At 47.0% G+C, this 22,177-nt stretch overlaps 6 protein-coding genes across 6 annotated transcripts; 3 read left to right on the forward strand and 3 right to left on the reverse strand.

The window, feature by feature from the left end:
* The first annotated feature begins 1,596 nt into the window (after positions 1-1,596).
* BDW43DRAFT_234747 (uncharacterized protein) lies at positions 1,597-3,205 on the forward strand. The gene is made up of 4 exons (XM_032039579.1): positions 1,597-1,851; positions 2,050-2,313; positions 2,412-2,717; positions 2,784-3,205. Exons 1-4 carry the CDS (start codon positions 1,726-1,728, stop codon positions 3,177-3,179), a joined length of 1,092 nt encoding a protein of 363 aa, XP_031894665.1. The 5' UTR covers positions 1,597-1,725; the 3' UTR covers positions 3,180-3,205.
* A 2,315-nt stretch (positions 3,206-5,520) lies between these two features.
* BDW43DRAFT_323454 (serine/threonine-protein kinase) lies at positions 5,521-9,507 on the reverse strand (the record flags this gene model as incomplete). The annotated part of the gene is made up of 4 exons (XM_032049750.1): positions 5,521-5,762; positions 5,818-8,060; positions 8,139-8,867; positions 8,915-9,507. 4 exons carry the CDS (start codon positions 9,505-9,507, stop codon positions 5,521-5,523), a joined length of 3,807 nt encoding a protein of 1,268 aa, XP_031894666.1.
* Positions 9,508-10,565: 1,058 nt separating this feature from the next.
* On the reverse strand, positions 10,566-11,823 carry BDW43DRAFT_234807 (nuclear transport factor 2 family protein). Its single transcript, XM_032039580.1, has 2 exons — positions 11,637-11,823; positions 10,566-11,320 (listed from the first exon to the last, which is right to left on the reverse strand). Exons 1-2 carry the CDS (start codon positions 11,714-11,716, stop codon positions 10,927-10,929), a joined length of 474 nt encoding a protein of 157 aa, XP_031894667.1. The 5' UTR covers positions 11,717-11,823; the 3' UTR covers positions 10,566-10,926.
* A 4,162-nt stretch (positions 11,824-15,985) lies between these two features.
* On the forward strand, positions 15,986-17,719 carry BDW43DRAFT_292863 (peroxiredoxin family protein). Its single transcript, XM_032043765.1, has 4 exons — positions 15,986-16,683; positions 16,749-17,025; positions 17,094-17,237; positions 17,303-17,719. Exons 1-4 carry the CDS (start codon positions 16,634-16,636, stop codon positions 17,336-17,338), a joined length of 507 nt encoding a protein of 168 aa, XP_031894668.1. The 5' UTR covers positions 15,986-16,633; the 3' UTR covers positions 17,339-17,719.
* An 11-nt stretch (positions 17,720-17,730) lies between these two features.
* Positions 17,731-20,713, forward strand: BDW43DRAFT_234823 (ribonuclease P/MRP protein subunit POP1). The gene is made up of 2 exons (XM_032039581.1): positions 17,731-18,164; positions 18,270-20,713. The coding sequence occupies exons 1-2, from the start codon at positions 17,829-17,831 to the stop codon at positions 20,577-20,579; spliced, it is 2,646 nt and encodes an 881-aa protein (XP_031894669.1). The 5' UTR covers positions 17,731-17,828; the 3' UTR covers positions 20,580-20,713.
* A 310-nt stretch (positions 20,714-21,023) lies between these two features.
* On the reverse strand, positions 21,024-21,930 carry BDW43DRAFT_316437 (Mic19 family protein; the record flags this gene model as incomplete). Its single annotated transcript, XM_032048301.1, has 3 exons — positions 21,024-21,524; positions 21,595-21,652; positions 21,872-21,930. The coding sequence occupies 3 exons, from the start codon at positions 21,928-21,930 to the stop codon at positions 21,024-21,026; spliced, it is 618 nt and encodes a 205-aa protein (XP_031894670.1).
* Between the last annotated feature and the right edge of the window lie 247 nt (positions 21,931-22,177).

Genomic DNA, 22,177 nt, shown 5'->3' on the forward strand with positions numbered 1-22,177 from the left:
TTTTTTTTTTTTTTTTTTGAAGAACAAAAGAAAAAAGGCAGTGAATATTTTCTCCTAAGGAAGATTAAACAGTGAAGGCTTGGATCTCCTCCGTCTCCGTCATTCGTCTGCTTTCGATCCATCTATAGAGTAAAAGTTGTTTGTTCCATTGCATCTCGTTCTTCGCTTCCTCGGCCACCACCTGCAATTTTGTTTTTCTCTAGTGGGCTCTGCTGCCTCGCACGCAAGAGAAGGTGTGGTTAGTACCTTACTTTTGTAGTCTTTCTATATTTCTTCTACTTTTTTTTGCAATCCAATTCCATGCTCCTACTAAGAGGTCATCCAACTCTCCATCCTTCGGTAAGCCTCTCGAAATCCATAAGATTTTCTGCTATCCTCCGCACACATTCCCCCTGCAGAAACTATTTGCTGCTTTTTGCTTTAAAGTCCAGCCTGAGCACACTCACACGACTTTTACCACTATTATTTTCTTTCGTAAGGAAAAGAACAATAATAAAATAGAAGAGATAATCCCAAACCCATAGTATTCCTCCCGACAGGTCGGCCTAGCTCTTCTCGCAACCGTGGTTCTGGTGGTGTTTGATATACTGACACGGTGCATAGCGCTACTGCCAGGCTTATAGGGAACGCTATCCCTTTGCTTGCGAATTCCCACCACCTAACACTACCTGCTACTAGGAACTAGTACTGCCCAAGCAGCGACGTTTCTTTTTCTCCTTCAGTACTCGGGCGCCTCTTACTCTTGTGACCATTCTTGCCTCTGGTAACCCGTCCGAGTCCACTCCGACTCCCATCTTATAATCCTTTCTTAACCTACTTGATACGAAGGATCATTTGCTGAACATAAAAGGGAAGCATAATCCAACGCTCACGTCATACCTAGAATCACTGGGAATCACTAGAGGCTCTTTCTTTTCCCTTTTTATTTTCTTTTTTCTTATTTTTTTTTTACTTGTCTCCCAATTTTATTCTCAACTATTTTACATCTCTGTGTCCTTTTTTTGGATTTTTTTATTTGAACACCATTTTGCCCCTTCCCTTAATCCTTTCCTGGCCCTTGCTAATTTAACTAACCTGGGCTTTTTTTCATTTCCTTTTCTTTTTTCTCTCTTTTTTTTTTCCCTTCCTTCGTGTCGTTTTCTTTGCCTTGACCCTCTCTTCTCTCTCCACCGCCTCTCGCTCCCACCCCCCTGTTCTCCTCTTATCCCGCGTTTCCTCTTCGGTTTCCTCTTCCCTCTGTGGATTAGGCCCTCATTTTTCTTATTTACTTCCCCGTCTGGTTCCAGCGTGACCACGAGGCTATGCTAGCCTTGCAAATCACCCGACGGGAGCTGGAACTGTTTTGATTTGGACTGCGTTTCTGTCTGGCTTGGACTCCGCATCCTGGTCGCCTTACTCGCACCTTTTTTTCTCACGCACCACACACAACACACACCACCACACGGACACACTTGGCTTGCGTACATAGTACATACTTTCCGTACTGTACGTACTTACTTACATACACCGATACATACATACGACTACCCGTTCCGTTCCTTTACATACATACGAATACATACTTCCCCATACAAGCCACCATCCCTGTTCACCCCCAGCAGCTTCTTACCCAAACAACCCGCGGGACGTGACTTTTCGACTCACATCATCCTGCATTTGTTTTTCCTTTTCCACCCCCGTCTCGTTCCGTTTCTTAAGCAGCCTCTCGCGCTCCCTCGACTACAAATGTCCAGCAACCCCCACGATTTCAGCGACCCTAATCGACAGGGACAGTATCCACCTCCTCAGTGGAACACTAGTCAACCTGAGGATAACCCTTCCGCTCATTATCCGCCGGCCTCCCAGTACCCTGTATGTTTCACTCTTTCTATACCTCTTCTTGCGCCCGTTTCAACGTTCTCTTGTCCTGTGTTATATCACATTCCCCTTCCTCCTCCCACCCTTCCCCCCCCCTCTCTTTCCCCCCTTCTTTTGGCCTTTTATCTCTCCTCATCAATTCTTGTCGTTTCCAATTGAATCTGCTATCACTGACTCGGCGCTCTCCTCTAGTACCCTCCGGCGTCATATCCTCCACCAACTGCGGATCATCAGTATCCTCCACCACCGCAATCACAGTATCCGCCGCCGCCAAATATGGCTGCCATTCACCCGCATGTTCAGGGCCCGCAGGACCCCTACCGCCTCCCGCCTCCCCCCGGTGCTTACCGCCCCCCGGATGTCTACGCTCAACCACCGCCGCCTCAAGTCGTCTATCAAGCTGCCGCTCCACGACAGCGGACCGCCATCGCTTGTCGCTATTGCCGGAGACGGAAGGTATGCATCTACAGTAATGGGTTTTCATTTTTTTTGGCTACATTGTCTGGTTCTTGGGTAGGACAGTCGTGAACTGACGGTGGTTTTCCAATCAATAGATCAGGTGCTCGGGATTTGAGAGCTCTCAAGATGGACGTTGCAGCAATTGTATTCGTTTCAACCAGGAGTGCATGTTTACACCAGTCTCCTCCCAGGCACAAGCTTTTGTCCCCGCACACGCCGCCTACCCACACCTGAGAAACGCACAGAACCAAGGCCGTGGTGGCGCTCCGGTAATGCTTTATGGCGCTCACGGCCAACCTTTACCACCCCAACAACAACCTCAACCGGATGCTACACTTCCCCCGCCACAGGGAATGTATCAGCCGCCCTATGGTGGCGCAGCTCCCGTACCTCAGGACCCTGTAAGTTTCCAGTCATCTCTGTCCGTCGCCGAGCGCGCCTTTGCTTATTAGGCCCTCCATTTACAGAGACCTATTGGCCGTCGTGGCTCGAGCTCTGGGTTCGAGTACCCTGATCCCACCAATCTGGCCCCCGTAACACCAGCAACATCCGCTCCAGGATATCCGGCGCATTCTGCCCCAAGTCCATACTATCCACCTCCGCCTCAGCATGATCGACGTCCTTCACCACAGGCGGCTTACCCATACGATACTCGTCATTCCTCATCTCCTCACAATTCACCCTATCCTCCAATGCACCATAGCCAAGGCGCGATGACTCCTCCACCCACATCTACCCCTGGTGGCTCGTCTCGCGGTGGCCTGAATGTTCGTGACATGTTGAACCCGGGGGACAGCCAGGGCCGTTCTAGCACTGATAGTGATATGCTGAACGCCCTGAATCGTCGGGGCTTGAATCAGTAATCCCAGCACGGTACATCTCCACATACGTACAATGCGACAATGGTCTAGGTGGTCACTGAGGTGGATGGGTTAAAATGAGATACGAATAGACGGGAATGGAGCTGCAGATTCCAGATTCGGTTTTGTTGGTGGTTGACACGGAAGCGTGTGTGCTGGCCACACAGTCCTCCTTGACAATATACATCAGGCGTTCCCCTTGGGAAGACACGTCTGTGCCGTCAAAAATGTAAAGGAGAAGCGGGAGATCATCAAAAAGGGGGTTATATGGCAATGCAAGATCGAAACGTACCCCACTGTTTCCTCCCATACCGATGACAGGACAACATACGGCGAACGACAGAAGAGTATCGCAAGTACCCAGTGGATGCTCGACTTTAGACCACTGCAACGATGAGGCCAAAAGTGTGTCGTTCACGAGAAGGAAGCGGTGACGATATCTCTATGGGAAGAGATTTTTGAAGAAAAGGAAAAAGAAAGAAAAAAAAACTAACTTATTTTCGACTGCTACGAAGCCATGAAAACGAGAAGCAAGAGTGTTATGAGCTGCACGATCTGTATAGGGAGTTGTCGGTCATCAATGACTGTCGATGCGGTAGTGCTGGTTGTCAATTTCGCGGCTTCAGTCGGACGGGCATCACGCTTGACAGTCGATCACTCGCAATTCTTTTATTTATCACCTAAATTCCCCTTTGCGAATACAACATCACGGCTTTATAAACTATCTGGGGCAACCCATTAATGGAAATTTCTTTCTGTTGTTATCTCCATTCTGTTTCCCCCCGGACATCCAATTTTTATCATACTACCACATTCTGGGGTCTACAACAAATGCCAATTCGCACTTCTGGATTGCTCTAGTCGAGTGAGTCGGTACCCGAAGGGCCAATTGTTGTGGCATTGTATGGTCCGATATTGCAGGCAATCTTCCATTTTCCATAGTTCTCCAGTCAGAATCCGCGGGTGGATTCTCTAGGAGATAATTACCTCTGCGTATGCGAACAAACCTGGAACTGTGGCCTGAATTGACCAATATGATTCCGGCAGGATGAGGGGGATAGCGTTGTATGCATTGGATACGGGATACCTTTCAGCGTTGACCATCACGGAGCCAATTATGGTGTGGGATTTTTGCTGCATTTACCTCTTCGTTTTTTCTTAACTCTTAAAGGACCATTTTCAAAGCTTTTATCCAATGGCGGTTGTTTCATCAATTTCAGTGTTCCTATACATTTCGGGTGGCTCTCTGTATGTTCATGATATGTTTCTTTTTTTCGCAGCTTGTTTGCGAACTGCTTGTTATTGTGACCAGGGTATTCACCATTGCGAAAAAGGGGGTCATCTTTTTCTATTTTTCTTTGTAACCTGTTTTTGATACTCGGGAGGCTGTCTGATCAATCTTTTATCGTTATTTTGTTATGACTCGCAGATTTCAGTCTTTATTTGCCTGTTGATCTTGGTTGTCATGATGCATTGTGCATATCTTTTTTTCTCTCTCAAATGCTATGGTCTTATGAGTCTAATTTCTACTTTTTTGCTTTTTTTTTAAAAAAAAAATTCCGGCACGAAGTACCTATATACGTTAATTGGTTACCTATAAAATTAGATCAGCTCCTACTCGTATATCCTCTATGGTCCACGAACGGAGCCAGTTCGAAGTACGGCCTTGTCCCACGTGATAGTTACCCTAATTCCAACCTTACAATTACTCGACGATATCCGTCAACTACCGCTGAAACGTGGGAAGCTTCACAGAGATAAGTTTCGATTCATCCCTATCTACCCTAACTTAGAAACAAATCCCTTAACTGAGTAACTGAGGTTTAACGAATGGCAGGTATGCATCGGTCACACCAGGTGTGGTGGATCTAAAAAATGAGATAGACAATCACCGGGGGTGTTGGGTTAGAGGACGGGATGGGATATGTCGATGAATTGGGAAACATGATGAATTGAAGTGTATATTCTGGGTCTGAAAATGAGATTGACCGGGCTGGGGAACGAATGTAGTTTGGTTGGTTGCTTTGAGACATAGGAGATGTTTGTGTGTTGTGAATAAGTTGCATGTAAAGAGTGTTGTGGAAGACAGATGAGGAAAGAAAGGGGAACGAAGGAGCGGATGAGACCAAGGGGACAAAACACAGTTGATACAAAACGCCAATATTAGATTCAGAGTAAAGCGAAAGTGATTCCAAGTGTAAACGATTTCGGGGAAAGAGCGACATGGAATGAGAATGAAATAAACTAGTTTGTGTCTTCATAGATGGGAATTTGATGTATGAGGCTTGAGTATGGAGAGACATTACATATGGTTATGGTCAATGAGGGCGCAATTTATTGTCGTTTATGGATGTTGTGGGTCTTTGTATTTCTCTAGGACTTCCATCATCTTTTGTGCGCGAACTTGGTCTTCGACGAGAAGGCCACGCTGCTTCATTGCCTTGTGCAGAGCATCGATAACCGTGTTAAATGATGAGACTGCGCCTCTCTCTTGCTTGAACTGTACAAGGCTGAGGTTGGCTTGTCTACCATACTCCAGGACGGTGTAGAATTCTGCAGAGAACTTGACAGGCCGAATACGGGGGACTATATGACAGTCAGGATACCAGTATGGGCAATGAGAAATGGGTTTGTTTCGTACAGTTAACTTTGGCAACTTTGCCGTGTATGATGCCATGAGCTTTGTCCAACTGGACTTCCATGCCGTACGGCGTCCATTCCCACAATATCTTGTACATCTCTTTTCGCGCATCCGTTTTCGACGCATTGAGTGCTAGTGCCCTTGTAGCAGGGGTGAATTGGAACATGCGTGCAAACCAATTTACGCTCGTCCGCGAGCCTCTTGGTCTTCGTGGAAGAGGCTTATCGGCGTTGCTCGAGCTACCAGGTTCCGTGGAACCGGTGAGTATAGGTGTTGTTTCCGTATTTTGAGGGTCTAGTAAGCAGTTGTCAGGTACAGTATGTATGAGGTGAGGGTTGTAATACGAACCTGTTGGAGGGTAGCTACACTTGCTTCCTTTCATCCTCATGAACTTCCTGAAGAAGCCTACCTTGTCCTTCCCTGGAGTGTCCAGTCGGGTCTTTTCCGAGTCTTCGGGGTGGATTGTTGGATTGCCTACTTCGTGTACAATGATGGTTCCATTGCTCGGGTGTACATGCTTTGCATCCTTGTTGGCAGATTCTGTGGAAATGTTGGACTTTATAGGTAGCCATGACCACTTTTTGTTCTCGGGGTACCTTGTTGCAGAGCGTTTCTCTGACTTTGGCGGGATTTCTGCAATAGGATCAAGCTCACAAGGGCTGCGAGAGTTGCGGGAATTGAGAGAGGAGAATCTGGAGGCAGCAATCTTTTCTCCATCGGGTGGAGCTTGTTTGCCCGTAGGTGAATTTTGATCTTCAAGAGTGGCTTCTTGGCTTCTCTTGCGGATTGTCAAAGGCCTAACGGTGTCTATCGATTGCAAGGAACTTTGAGGGACCATTCGAACTGTCCTTAGACCATCTCGGCTGACGCATCCTGAGTTCGGGCTAATGGTCGTCGGTTGGACAACCTTTTGATACGATTTACAATAGACATGTCTGATATTCGGACCGTTGTTCTGTTCCTCCGATATCATTGGCAGGGAGCCAGGTTCCTGCGAGGATTGAGCAGGTTGTTCCGCCGGCACATAAGCGCCCTCGTCACTATCGTATCGTTCACGCTGCCTGATCTTGTCTTGTTCAATTAAACGATCAAGATGATTTATCACAGCTACAAGGTAGTCTGGGACGTCCTCAGAGCCATCATGAGTGGAGTGGGCAATGAGTTTGCGTCGCGTTTCGGCCAGCTCCGCGGCAGTATAAGATCTTGGTGACCCTCCACATCGTGGTGTTCCTGAGCCTTTCCCGGTGCTGCCTGTAATTTTACTCTGTGATGCTTCAGGACTAGCCATTGACATTGACGTCGCAGGGGTCTCTGAGCTCATGCATGTGCTTGTCGTCGTACAGCCTGTTGACAAGGAGCCACCATTAAATGCCTCCTCACACATCTGGCTAAGTTCATGCGAGACCTGTCGTGCATCCTCCTTCCAAATAATGTCCGACTCGCGCACCTTTTTGTGCGGCGTGCATGTCTTTAGCGCAACACCAGCCCCCCGGACCACAGCTGGCTGGGCAGGCAATAGCGGACTACTTTCCCGCTCAGCAAATGGACCAACATCTATAGACTCCAAACTATCTTCGCTCACATCCTTATCAAGGACATTCGCTGGAGTACCCTTCGCTTTGACAATTGCTGATCCCTGCGAACGGTTTCTCGCATGCTTGAAACAAACATTTCGCTTGTAGCTTGCGGACCGAGGTGTAGTCGTACCGTGGCGGTGCCGACGGGTGCCCGTGTGTGAGGTCTTGGATTGAAAGGATTTGACGGAGTTCAGCTTCTTTTTGTTCCGTACTACCGTAAAAGGAGAGCTCGGAGGGCAGTCAATCTCATCTTCGAAGCCTTCTTCAGACATAGTACTGGCCGCTCTAGTTCCTTCTGGCTCTTGACCTTTGTTTTCATTCTCAGGGCCATGTCTATGTATCGTGATTTGAGCATATTCGGCTTCTTTCTCGGACACAACAAGGCATCGAGAGCGGAACGGGTCGTAGCTTTGAACAGAAGCACATGATTTAGTTTCTTGTATCGGACTGCTCCTTAGATGAGCATTTCTAGCCATGGGTACCTGCCCACGCCGTCGAGATCCCCGTGAACGACCATTATTCCGCTGGCTCGACGGCCAGTTCGGGCCTCGCGACATGTGATGATAGTCACTAGCAGAGTACTCAAGATACTGGCCTTGATAGTTCTCGCGATTCTCATTTCTAAACCTGATCAAAGCGTTGTAGAACATCCTTTCGTGAGTTGGTCTATTATACATCGTGTCAGTTATGCAGAAAGATAACCAACCAGACATTGGGGACTATTTGGTAGTAAGTATTACTCACTCTGGATTCAAGATTCTTTTAATCAGCGTCTCCCGTTTTACATCATGCCACAACGTTTGCAAGTTTCTCAAAATCTCATCGTCAATATGTTCTCTGCTGTTAAGGGCTGGGCCACACTCCTTTACAGACAAAGGTGGCGCAGGGCCTATACAAGGATTAGATAATACTGGGTCCAAGCATGCGTACTTCCTCATCAGTGGATGCATCCATATTTCCCGCATGGCAATTCGATCTTCTGGCCTTTTCTGAAGGATCTGGTAGATTAGGTCCGCAGCTTCATCGCTGAGATGATCAGGAATCTCGACTTTAGCCGTCCTCACCAACCGTAGTGTGGTACTCAGATCACTCCCATCAAATGGCAAATAACCTGTCAGCAAAGCGAACAGAATTATACCACAACTCCATAGATCCGCCTTGTCACCGCGATAATCCCGACCTTTTATGATTTCGGGAGCAGCGTAATGTGGACTTCCGCACGACGTCTTAAGCCAATGACCGGCCGGTTGAAGAGCGGCCATTCCAAAGTCAGCAAGCTTCACATTGTGTTGTGAGTCTAGAAGAATATTCTCCGGCTTGAGGTCTCTGTGGCAAATATTGAAGCGATGGCAGTACCCAAGACCAGCAATAATCTGTCGAAATAACTTCACTGCCTCGAATTCCTGCAGCGGTCCATATTTGGATAGATAATTGAACAACTCCCCACCTTCGACATACTCGAGAACAAGATATCTGTGAACTATTAGCACTGCTTAAGGTACGACTCGATATCCACCTACAATTCTCCTCTATTCTCCCACACATCGTACAAACGGACAACGTTTGGGTGTTCGATAAGTTTCATGATGACAACCTCCCGCTCGATTCCAGATGGCATTTGTCTCACCCCTGGCTTACTGAGAAAGCCAATATTCCGGTCCATTGCTGCAATACTATCACTCTGGGCCATCGCAGCAGACCTCTTCGACACGATCTTTATTGCCGCAGTTTGTCCAGTCGTCGTATGTTTGGCTAATCGCACCCGGCCCGTCGCGCCCTCTCCGAGGTTCTTGCCGAGTTGCCATGGCCCGACATGAGTTTTGCGCTTTCCCTGGTTTAAAACGATTGAGTCTGCTGAAACAGTTGAATTTCGCTTGGATCCTGCCTTCGAATTTGATGTCGGCGAGAGGCAATTGTTATCCGCATGACCTTTCTGAGAAAGCGGACTGGTAACGATGGACATTGGTTGCGGCGAGGTCAAGTATTGTTGGTCCCCCATTGGTCCCCCCTCTTGTACTAATCTCGTGCTTGGGCAATTGTTGACTCTACTACTAACATCGACAAGAGGCGGACGTGTGGACTGCGGACTAGGAGGGATAGCCTTCTGGTCCATTGCCATGTAACCGCAGGCTAACACGACAGGTGACTATAGTTACAGCCAGACCACATAGGGAAACGTTGATTTGTTGTCAATACGCTGGACACCGTGTTAGACAGTAAGTCTGCATGAAGAATGGCTATCGTCAGATAACTGATCTCGACTCACGTTGGCAAAGAGAAAGGTGGTTGACCCAACAGGACAATCGCCAGAGATTTAGTAAGATACCAAAAGACACTCTTCTGCTTTCAAGAAGGCCCCCTTATTCAAACAAAAGACCGGATTTTCGAAACCGAAACGCTAGCGGATGTGTATGGTCGTGTTTTGGCCTGCCCTGGGTTAGTAGTGCTAGACTGTACTTCAAGTAGCGATCAGCGAATGTATAGGTAAGAAGCGTGGCGTATATCGCGGGCAGTAGGCCTTCTGGTTGTTGCTGTCTTCGCGATGCGTAAAGAATTAGAGAAAGACAACAAATGAGACTTGGGCAGGCCAGGGTAATTTCCACTGTAAGATTTCCACCGAGCATAGCCAAACCCACACATAGCAAACATGGCATACTAGTTGGACTTGAGCATACCAAGTTGAGGTCAAACTCGGTGTGTGGAATGAGAATTAAGATGTTTGTTTCCTTTGGATTCCCAAGGTCTCCCCGGCACCAGCACTCGGGAATGTACTACTTTACCCATGTTTTACAGCGGAGCATGTCCAACTAGGACTTAAATAACACACGAACTTTAGATATCCCAGGTGGGATTTCCTTGGATTACCGTGTACTCGATGGGGCGCGAAAGTGAATTTTGATATACCATGCATGATGAATGAATACTGTGAATAGCGGGAGTGGACGCTGATGGTACCAACGTATCCCTTGCTATCTAGGAAGACTCCACCTGGGATACACTCACTCTACAGATGATAGGGTATGCTAGTCAACCCACAGGAGTTGCTGGTTGTGCTCTCATTCCTCTCTTTTTGACTTTACAGAAGGGTTGTGAACTCGACAACTATCACATTAACCCCACTAAGTGTCGAGGCATATGACTTCCGTTCTAAAAAATACCACCCTGGATTGCAAAATACCAGCATTAGAGTTGAGGAGGGGGAAGGGTTATGAATCAAGGGAGGGCATTTGGCTAACCCATTCCGCGAATTAAGACATTCTGGGTATGATTATCATCTACTGTGAGTTTCCACAGATTTGCAAAAGCGGTTAACATTATCGTGTCCACAGAGGAAATTGCGTCAAGTCGGTATACCGGGTTGAGACAGTTGAGACTCAGACATACATGTGCTTTGTGACATGCGGGCGAACATAAAGGGTTAATGCCAGAGTTCACTCGGCATGACACATGTATGGGTATGCAGCATTTCATTGTCGCGCAGCAGATAAAATTCAATTATGCATTGGTAGTGTTATGGCTAAGATGTAGGCCATCACCAATGTTCCTCGCTAATCACAGCTTCTTCCACGTCAACACCATCAACAAACCATCTCCCTTCCCCATTCCCGTCAGGCCCCAGAATTAGATCGTTGCCACTCATCATTCTCTTTCGCATCTTCCCGGTTTCCCGATCAAAGGTCCAGTCCTCGAGTCCATAGCAGCGCTTCCAGCGCATTCCATCTTCAGCATCCTGATATTCGTACCAGAACTGCACTGCGATGCGGTCATCGGTGAAGGAAAACAGCTCCTTTCGGAGCTTGTAATTGGCTTCACGATTCCATTTCGCTGTTAAGAAAGAGATAATATTGTCTGTTCCAGTGAAGAACGAAGTACGATTACGCCAAACACAGTTTGGCGTATAAGCTTGAGCGACGCGCACTGGATCTCTAGTTCACATTGTGAGTACAACTTAGTCGACTTTTTAATAGAATGCGAATGAAACATGAGAAAGACCATGAAGGGGAAAGCAGAATACAACCATAGTGGGGACAGAGAGGAATTAGATCCCACGAGGTAGTTGCATAATTGCGAGCAAGGGGTGAAACATTATATAACAATGGCATGAGGGATAACTTCAACCCGCCATGCCAGTTCCAATGCACAAACAGCACGGAATGCTTGAAGGGAAATAAATCCAAGCACCAGGCACTATCGAGCAAGGTCGATCATTGATATTAGAACATGTATTGGGGGTATTCTCACTGGGTGTTCCACAAGTTCTGTGCTGCTTTGACTTTCTTTCTCGCCGACTCCTCGGTGAATGGTGGTTTGATGTCAGCCATTTTGATAGCGCACGATCTCCCTAGCTATTAGATCCTTCCTCAACAGTTTGTATGTACAACGCTGGATTATCTCACTCTCCATTGTTAGTCCAGGACGCGGGGCATATATATAAGCATTGTCACGTGTCTGGCCTTATGCAAGTTACCAATTAGCGCCGACTTTACATACGTGCAATTAAAGTGGGGATGCTCTGTGACAGCTTTCGGCCGATACATAGAGTTCGGGATCTGGTTTATAGTGTATGTCAGAACCACGCAGGGCATACGGTACCTCGATAACCGTGTAATAATGACGCGAGCGTACAGGTAATATGAAATGCTCATTCATACATATGTACCGGAGTTCCTAGGTAGATTGAAGTCTTTCCCTTCCGTTTAGTGCTCACCCCTCGCCGCTTTTGCTCACTGAGTATACCTGAGCACGCTGCCCTGAGTGCCCTGAGCGGATCAGGGGCTGAGTAGAGGGGTGAGAAGCCCGAGTAAGGTAGCCTCAATAGAATACGCCCCGCTAGAGACTTTACTAGTCTCTAATTTTCTTTATAGTGCTTTTGGCCGTCATCTCTTTTACCCACTCAACAAGGAGATGGCATCATCAATGAACGGGGAATTACGGTCATCATTCCTTCTGCTCCATCTACGGAGCAAAGCTTTCAGGCGTGGATTAGTCCGACTGACCTCTTTCTTTCCTTCATTCGCTGCCTATATATTCATTATCACAGATTTCTGAATCAGCGGCTATCTACTATCGAACGGGTAAACTATATTAAGTCTAATAGATTAATCTGCTATATTTTAAAGGATAACTTGGTTTTAACTAATCTATATACTTTCTAAATGTGACTTTTGATTAGTTTGATACCTTCCTGGCAATTGCGCTTCTATCTACACCAAGAAATAGCTAGCACCGATTTCTAGGGGACCGTGTGAACCTGTATTATCTAGTATAGGAGTGTAAAGGTTCCGATAACGAATTGACCCGGTTCCGGCATAGCCTCACTATCCGCGGATCCTGAGTCTACTTGCGTGAGAACAGTTATCCTATAGCCGCCGACCCGTCTGTATAAAAATGGCAGTCTGGTAAAGGACTAGATGTTAGAGTAACCGCTGTCAGCTAATAAACTGGCGAAAGGTCAAGGGATATGTAATACTACCGGGAAAAGAATAGCCCGAACCGAGAATGTTGTTAAGGAAAATATACATACTGAGTATATATAGTATACCCCAAAGATATACTGAATATATAGATCGAGGTTAATGTTAAGCTGTTTGTTGAGAGTTGCTCTCTCGGTGTCATCCAGCTCTGGTAGGGCGTTGGTATTATTACGTTCGATTTCAGCTCTCGGAGTAGAGCTTTCAGATTCTGGCAAAACCATTGTGGGCTTTGACGCGTTATTGAAGGAGTAGAAGATCGATCGTCATGTAAGTTGGATGTTGGCGAGGGGAAACGTCCGCAGCTCTGATATTGTTGAGAGGTCACCTGATAAACGTGCCAGAAATTCCTATGTAGCCATGAGAAGTTGTTCGTGATTACAGAGCTGTAAACTATGTGCAACATTTTCTCCGAGCCAGATATCTTCTCATTCTTACGACACGGGTTATGGAAACACAAAACTACTGGGGACGGAAGACAACAAAGAGCCGATTAAATGCAGAGAGGAAAATAAGAAAAGTTGTATATAAGTTCAGCCTTGAGCGTGTACCAACCCTATGGCGCGTAGCAGACCTCATTGCCACTGTACCGGCTCTGTATATAGTAGCTGGTTGACAAGACAGGTTAGAAAGAGAAGCAGTGGTTGGGGTAGAAACAGGTAAAATGAGAGATTTTTACTGGGTGAAAGAAGGCCCGTCTCTACCACCTGAAAATCTTGTGTTACACACCACGTGGGAGGTGAATACTAGGAATCTGAGATTCAGTGGACCTTCTTCCAACACCATACGAAAATGACCGACAAGGCAGGCATTCCGACTATGGTCTGCAACCCTTATGGAAGTGTTTGAGAACCCTACTATTGAGAAGAAGGTTATGGAAGATCTCTGCTCTTATTTATCTTCCGCTGGATGCATTGAGGATAGTACGATATCAACACAGAAGAGGGAGTGGCGGGCTTTAAAGACTTATGCTGGATGGCTTTCGCGCCATATCAAGCTCCTTAATGAGCATTATGAATACATCCGTTGCCCTTCGAATGCGCGGAGGCAACCGCTGAGGATCGAGAGACCGATCGTTTACTTGCCAAGTCCTTCTACCGTCCTATTCTTCACACAGTCTGGATAAAATATGGGATGGAGCTAATGGAAACTGCTCTGTTCCGCTACGTGCCTCCCCGTATCGCTGAGCACCCTGAAGTACTTGAGGACGATCCCAAGTTTACTAAAATCTTCTATCCTCTTTTATCCTTGCACTCCGATTTGATGACATGTGAGATAAAGACGACGCTTTTTAATAGAATAAATCTCAGCCACTAGTGTTAGATCTGGACTGCTTATAAAAAGTTTTTACAGTATGCAGGCTATAGGCTGTTGTATATTTGCCTTGTCCGATAATCCACAGTTAAACGAGAGAGATTAGTATTTTAGCAATATCCGCTTCTATATACTCTTTCCCTATTTTTATTATTTTATCGAGTTATAAAGATAAAAATTGAGCACATTATAGCATCTATTATTTAAGGTGGATCTCCACCCGAAAGACAAAGGGGCTGATCTGTTTTTACTTACCATCTAACTCTCTTGTAGCTCAGGAATATATGACGATTTTTGAATATGTGGAGAGGCGGGTATTTATTCAAATCTATTACAAGAAAATAATATAAGATACCCAATAATTGTCTAAGTTAATAGTTAATCATCATAGCAATAACTGTCAATACCACATCTCCTAATTCCGAAATAGTGGTCCTTTTGGTTGACACCCCATCAACTTTCTACCTGCGTCATCCTGTATTGTGTTGGTACAGACTTTGGACAAACTTGAGGGCTGTTCATCACATAGCTGTTGAACTACCCGCACCGAATAAAGGGCGGGTGAGCAGCTCAGTAAGCCACGTGACTGCTCACTGAACGGTGATGTGGGAATACTCACTGAGCAAGCCACTGAATACCCTCAATAAAGCGGCGGCGTCCAAAACAGAAAAGCTAAGGGCATTCTAGAAAATCCGGTACGTATAGGTGCATATATCTTTATCTCTGGCGAAAGTTATCATGAACACATGACATCATAGTACTAAGGGATCGTCTATGGCGGCACAAGACTCACAGAACTGTATTCCCTTTTATTTCCATGTAAGTTGAATCACGAAGGACTAATGTTAAGTTTCAAATAGCCTAAGAAGCACACTATAGCTCTCGTGAAAAAAATGGAAGTAGTGGATTTTCCTAGATAACTTCATTGGTATTTTAATTATATCATTCTAATTATATCCTAGTGTCGATAGTTATCTTTATGTGCATTAAGAGGTGTGAGCAAATCTATATCAGAAAATACACACAAGTATAAAGATATATATATGCATATGCTAAGTCATTTGCGAACCACAAGGGTCTTCACTAATCTAGGGGCTTTACTAAATTAAGGTCACTACCAACAAAGCTCCTACAGGTAAACTGTATTTAATGATATGTGAATTTTAACCATATGGCGTCAGCCCCTATGCAAATTTCAGCTTCGAGATCCTTATATTTTTCGAAGTCGTCAACACAATTCTGATCGACAATCGTTCCAGGATGCCCAGATAAGGAAGCCGTCCTTGTTTCTAGAACATTTCTGATATGTAAGCGAGAATAAGGCTAACGTTATTTATTCGCTCATTCCTTAGGTAAGCGCTGAGATTTGGAAGGGTAACTTACCTGAACTTTGGTAATTAATCATATAATTTGAGGCGACGAATGATCTGAATCTGACCCCCTCCTAAGCCGAGCTTTCCCCTGATGGAACTCCCAGGAGTAGTTGGACGAATCTTATCAGATCTTTCTTTCTCGGTGTACTTTCCGTATCCCCCGAGGATCACTCAAAAGTCACTCTGATCTTAGTGGCAAGTCGGCCAAACTGAAATTTACTTTGTACCGGACTTGCTATAGCATCGGTAATCAATGAACCAGTAAAGTAGAACCAAATTTCTAGGATCAAAAGCCAGGGGAAACAAAGGAAAGAGTCATTGCCAGACCACGCCACTCCCTTGTACACCAGTCACGTGTAAGTGAGGGGCAAGGTGTGATTTCAATAGGACGGAGTAGGCGGTGAAAGTCGGAGATATCAAGGTCCTTTTTTTTTTTTTTGCGATGCAATAGCCGCCTCGGAAAGCGAGACTGAGAAGATTTTTAGATAAGGAAAAAGGCTACCGAACTGGTTGCTACGCATTGAGGGTATGGCCATGATTGGTTCAAGATTGGCCTTTTAGATCCACCTTCTTCGCCATTGAGACACGAACAGTCATCATCTCAGGAGTCCATCAACTCATCATTGAGGGTCATGGAATACAGGACCAGACCGGTTAAGCCGATTCAGTGCATAAAGAATGGCATTTCAGCTCAATGACTTCACTGACAATCGAAAGATTTGTCAACGCATACGGAGTGAGTGCAGACTAATACGTACCTTAGTAACTATGAGTAAAGGGTAGTGGGGGGACTGGCGGGGCATTTCAGTCTCGGGCGGTCTTCTTGATAATACAGCACACCAAAGCCCTCACCAATCGAAAAGTTTCGGTATCCTTCTGGTTTGGATCACCATAGGTGCCTCTCACGGCCCGTGGGACGCCATTTCCGAAGCAGCCATATATTAACCGCCACATGCGCCTGCCCCTCGCTCCTTCTCCTAACTTTCCACATCCCACAATTTATAAATAAATACCTTTTTCCCATCCACAACTATCTATTCTTTTCAATCACCAACCAATATACCACACCAAACCAACCAATATGTCTGGAATCAAGGCTGGTGACAGCTTCCCCTCCGACGTTGTCTTCTCGTAGGTTCCTCATTCACTTGGAATCATCCTTCTACGGTGCTGTCGTACTAATTATGCTCCCAAAGCTACATCCCCTACACCCCCGAGGCTCAGGAGTTTAACGCTTGCGGTATCCCCATCAACTACAACGCCTCTAAGGAGTGGGCCGACAAGAAGGTCATCCTCTTCGCTCTTCCCGGTGCTTTCACCCCAGTCTGCTCTGCTCGCCACGTCCCCGAGTACCAGGAGAAGCTCCCAGAGATCCGCGAGAAGGGTGTCGATGTCGTCGCTGTCCTTGCTTACAACGATGCCTACGTCATGAGCGCCTGGGCTAAGGCCAACAACGTTAAGAACGATGACATCGTATGTCAACCAATCCTACCACGCTTTCTGTTTTTGCAGCTGAATCCTTTTGCTGACTGACTTTGTAGCTTTTCCTTTCCGACCCTGATGCCAAGTTCTCCAAGAGCATCGGCTGGGCTGATGAGGAGGGCCGCACCAAGCGCTACGCCATCGTCATTGACCACGGCAAGGTCACCTACGCTGCTCTTGAGCCCGCCAAGAACCACCTTGAAGTGAGTTATCATGAACCACCAGCCATTGAACTGTCTCCTGAAACATATGCTAACTATTTCCTCAGTTCTCGAGGGCCGAGACCGTCATCAAGCACCTGTAAATGCGTCCACAGCAGCACTAATATGACGATAGTTTAATAGAGGCCGCTGGTGTACCAGTGGTGGGGTTAATGTTTTTAGAATTAGACAACCCACTTTAGAAATACAATAAATAACGAAGCTTATGAAAACATGAACATTGTTCCTTGTCCGTAGTATGATGTCAGTCAATAACCTTGAGTCGTGTAGTCGAACTAGCTAGTTCTATTACCCCGGTCTCCAAAAGATCTACGTTGAGATCAAAGCGTCGTTGGGACTTTTTCCTTGTCTTCGCTGTCTATCATTGGTGTGGTGCCTTGGGTGGCTTTCGGCCGGGAAGAGTGACGCGCTAAAGCTTTCCCGAGCACCTTGCCTTACAATTTTAATCCCGGGCGACATACTACTATAATTTAACGGTCAAGGATTGTTATTACGACACCTTTTTTCTTCTTTTATTTTCCTTCTTTCTTGAATTTAGCTTTTCCCTCTATTAAGCCTTCTTCATTGGCCACAATGGCCCTGAACCCTGCGTCGAAGCGCAAGACCGCCTACCCAGGCGCACAAAATAGCTCCGCAGCAACTCGGAAGCGCGCCAAAACGTTCGATGCCCGTACTCTTGCTGCCCAGTCCGCGGAATCCGCTCTATCTGCATCCGGAGAACTTAATGTCGCTGCTTATCTCGAAGCTCGGGAATTTGAAATCCGCGCCCTGGAGTCGGGTATGCAGCGATCGAAAGCTGCCCTGACAAGTCGCGCGTTCCAGCAAGTACCTCGATCGTTGAGGAGAAGAACGGCCAGTCACAATGTAAAGAGAGTACCAAGCAGGTTAAGGACAAGGGCGAAGAGAGAGGTAAGCTATAAACCATTACAATCGCTTCAGGAACTGGATGGCCCCCAGCGAGTGCTGAGAGAAGCTTTATGGATGTTTCCGCTAAGCCAGCTACGATTTGAATAGATGGCTGAAGATAACACACCAACCGTGACGGCCCGTCGGAGGAAACCAACAGAGCTCATGCGCATCCGCCTCGAGACCGCGAGACGTCTCCAAAACCTCAACTCCAAGACCAAAGCTAAGAGAGCCCATTCGAAAGCGAAGCGCGATAAAGAAGACCGGATGGTGTTGGAAGAGTCAGGCAGTCATTCCTGTGATATTGCCCCGCGTGTTCCTAAAATCAAGAAAAACAAGCTCTCGCGCCCACATACGCCGGAATCGAAATTTAAGAAGCGCCAAAGATGTAAGACGTGGCTCCCTACGCACATGTTTCATGCAAAACGGGCCCACATGACTACGTCTAGAAATCCTTTGTGGCGGTTTGCCATTCCTTTGTCGCCGACTGAGAAGAGCTATCGGCCCTCCCATCGGGCGAAGGGTGCTAGGGGCGCTGTGGCTTGGGATATGAGCTATATGTCTACCATTCAGCTTGAGGGCACAGATGGCGCCTTAGAAAGCGTTTTGAGGGCGGTTGGTGTTGATGGACAAGATGTATGGGGTCCAAAAGGCAAAAAATGGAGAGCCGGAACGAGAAGTCTGCAAGTGTGGACTTATGGGCGTGATGACCAGCGGAAGCCAATTGCGCCGGTTACCTTGATTCGATGTGCTGAGGGAAAGTCGGGAGACGTTGAAATGATGGATAATACTAACTCTACGAAAAACAAAAAAGCCAAGAAGAATATGAAGAAGCTTTTTATCAGAGTGCACCCGTCCGCATTCTTACAGCTGTGGAATGAGTTACTCGAGGTTTCGAAGAGACAGAATCCTCCTGTTATGGTTGAGGACCTTCGTTTCGAGATTGGCAGCATTGATATTACAGGCCCGGGCTCTACTGAAGCTTTAATTTCGGTGTTGAGGCCGGTCAAGCCGAAAGGAAACGATGAATCATCGGATAGCCCAGACGCTATTTGGAATTCTCTGCTGGGTGTTTCAAACCCTTCATCTCTCCCGCAGAATGCCCTCCTTGCATTTTCCGTTTCTGATCCTCGCCTTCATTTCCCACATAAGACAATGAAGCCTCCTTTCTCTGACGCAGCGATGCAAGACTTGGCTATCACCTTGTCATCCTGGGCCCCTGATCATACGCAAACAGCACCTTCTATCTTCGACCGTCGCGCTCGCTTAGCTGCTGTACGCCAACTGCCGAGCCAAAAATCTATCAACCGGCGACGTACTGACGCTGGGCCTGGTTGTCTACCAGCACATCAAGATTCTGACCCGCAGATTCCAGCTATGCTTCTTGCAACTCGGCCCAGATCCCAGTCGAAAGATAGCAACGCTCCTGGAAGTTGGACTGTCCTCCTCCCCTGGAAGTGCGTCCTTCCCGTGTGGTACGCGTTAATGTATTATCCACTCTCAAGCGGCGGAAATCCGAGATTCGGTGGCTTGAAAGAGCTGCAACAGCTTGCCTTTGAAGCGGGAGAACCCTGGTTCCCTGGCGATTTCCCTGGCACACGTGCTGGTTGGGAATGGGGGCTAAGTGAGCGCGAACAGGCAAAGAAGGAATGGGAGCGACGACCTAAAGGTCGGAGAGTTGAATTCGACAGCCTTGATCTAGGAGCTGGTCAGAAGGGCGAGATTGGGCGAGGTTGGGCATGTGACTGGGAGAAGCTCGTTCAGGGCGAGAGAGCTCCAGGTGTCAGTAAGGCAAATAAAAAAGTAAAAGTCTCCAAGGCAGAGACGAAATCTACCACACCGCAAGATGAGGAAGCCCTTGCGGATGTTAGCCCGCCGCAGATCATTCATCACTTACAATCTGCCCAGGCTGGTCGTGCAATCAAGGACAAGAACCCTAGTATTGACAATTCAGCTCTTGCGACAGTGAGAGTATCCTTAGTGAGCCGAGGTATTCCTACGCCTCGATCTCGGATTTACCGTCTACCTACCACTAATCAAGAACTCCGTCAAAAATGGCTTTGTGAATCAGCTAAGCCGACCAGAGGGACTGATATCAATACACCTGCCCGAACATCTCCTGTCACTAGTGAAGGCCCTCAGCAGCAACGCCTCGCTGCATCTCTTCTATCGGCTCAATCCAGTACAGATGCCCATCAAGAGCACTTGCCTCTCCCATCGGAAGAAGATCTTATTGGCTTTGTGACAACAGGAAACTTCAATCTCTCTGCTGGGAAGGGCACGGGAATTGGCTCGATACAATTGTCGAAGGTTACCCAAGCATCTCTTGGACAGTACAAGGCTAGGGAAAGGACCATGTGCATTATCCGGGGTGCAGGTGAGAGGGTAGGAAGACTGGGTTATTGGGAGCTTGCTTGAATGTATGGGTTATGTAGTCATTAACGGCTATGTCGCATAGCAAATGATACCCGGGATTCTTTTCTTTGTTCAACCATTTTACCGGACGTGTTTTTCCTCTCTTTTGCTTGTATAGCCAAATTACTCCCTACTTGAAGAGTAGAGCATTACATCACATCATGACAGACTGCCGAAGTATTTAGCTTGCTTACTATTAAGCAGGTTTAAAAGCCCACAAACAACTTGCGCGCAGAATGCTCAGTTCTGCTACCGGATAAAAACATAAAAAATGCCCACTAAGGCCCTGATGTATTTTCGCTCAAGGGGTCAGATAATCCATGCAAGTGATGGTCACAGCGTTAGCCTAATCCTGGTACATAGAGGAACATACACACAACATAATGCGAGGAATCTATTGTTAAGCAGCACACAAAGTTTTCTCTTCCATCTTCTAACACCATCACCCTAACCAACAACTCGGTCTACGAACGACTCCTCAAGCTTAGCGACCTCCCTCTTAAACGCATCAACCTCCTGCCAGCAATCCAAGGGCCGTCGGTCATTCAAGCGCAAGCAGCTCACAACATTCGCCTTGGCCTTCTCAACGCTCTCATCAATCTCAACCAACTTCCTCCGACCTTCAAGCTTAGCCCGCAGTTCCTCGATTTCGGTGTTCACTGATTCACGAGACACATCACGGTTGATGGGCTGCGCATCAACAACAGGGGCAGGGGTGTATTCGCGGCCCGCAAAGGGGATCCGGGGAGCGTCCAGGTTCAGCGAGCCAGGGGGGTAGCTGACATTTGGTGTGGGAGAGGACGATGAAGGTGCATTATCTTTGGATTCCGCAATGCGCTTTTCAAGCTCGGCAAGGGTTTGCTGCTCGCGTGCGCGGAGACGTTCGAGCTCTTGGGCTACGCGGGCTTGAATCTGAAGTTCGATACTCTTTGAGCGGGAGGAATCCGTCTGTCACGGTTAGTAACTGTTGCCAATTGGTTTGTTTTCGCGCTGTTCTCTTGAAGGTACGTATACATACCTCGGTGCTGGTTTGAAGGGAGTCGACAAGTTTGGAGGAGAACTCGACGGGGCTACCACTAAAGACAAAACATTAATGTCAGCGTGCTTAATCCAAGGCCGCATTGTATTTGAAACCCTCCCCCTCTGTTTTCCAGTGAACTCTAACCACTACCCGGCGTTAAATGTTCTTACCCATTTAACGTACGAATAATGTCCGTCTCTTCCTCCCCTTATAACTAGTACCGGTAGAAAATCACCCAAAGTACAATTGATTGATAGCATGGATGCAAACGTACCTCGAAAAAACATGTTTCGAGCCTGCCGAAGCGTCAGGCTTGGAGCTACCGGCGCCCATTATGTATTTAATTAACGGAAATTGTTCCTTTCCCTTGAGTCTTTAGAGCAAAAGGAGTAATTAACACTTTTCGGTACCTGAATAATAGCTCCAAATAGACACCGGGAAGACAGCGGAGACAGCAGGGCCTGGGCAATTCCAAGGTCGTCAGAGGGAGTTCACATATGGCCGCTTGACGCAGCAGCCGACTTCCGCCGGTGTTTGTCACGTGATGATTAGTCACTATTAGCCTTGTTTGCTTGTGTCC

This window comes from Aspergillus alliaceus (assembly GCF_009176365.1).
Source record: "Aspergillus alliaceus strain CBS 536.65 unplaced genomic scaffold BDW43scaffold_75, whole genome shotgun sequence".
NCBI lineage: Eukaryota > Fungi > Ascomycota > Eurotiomycetes > Eurotiales > Aspergillaceae > Aspergillus > Aspergillus alliaceus.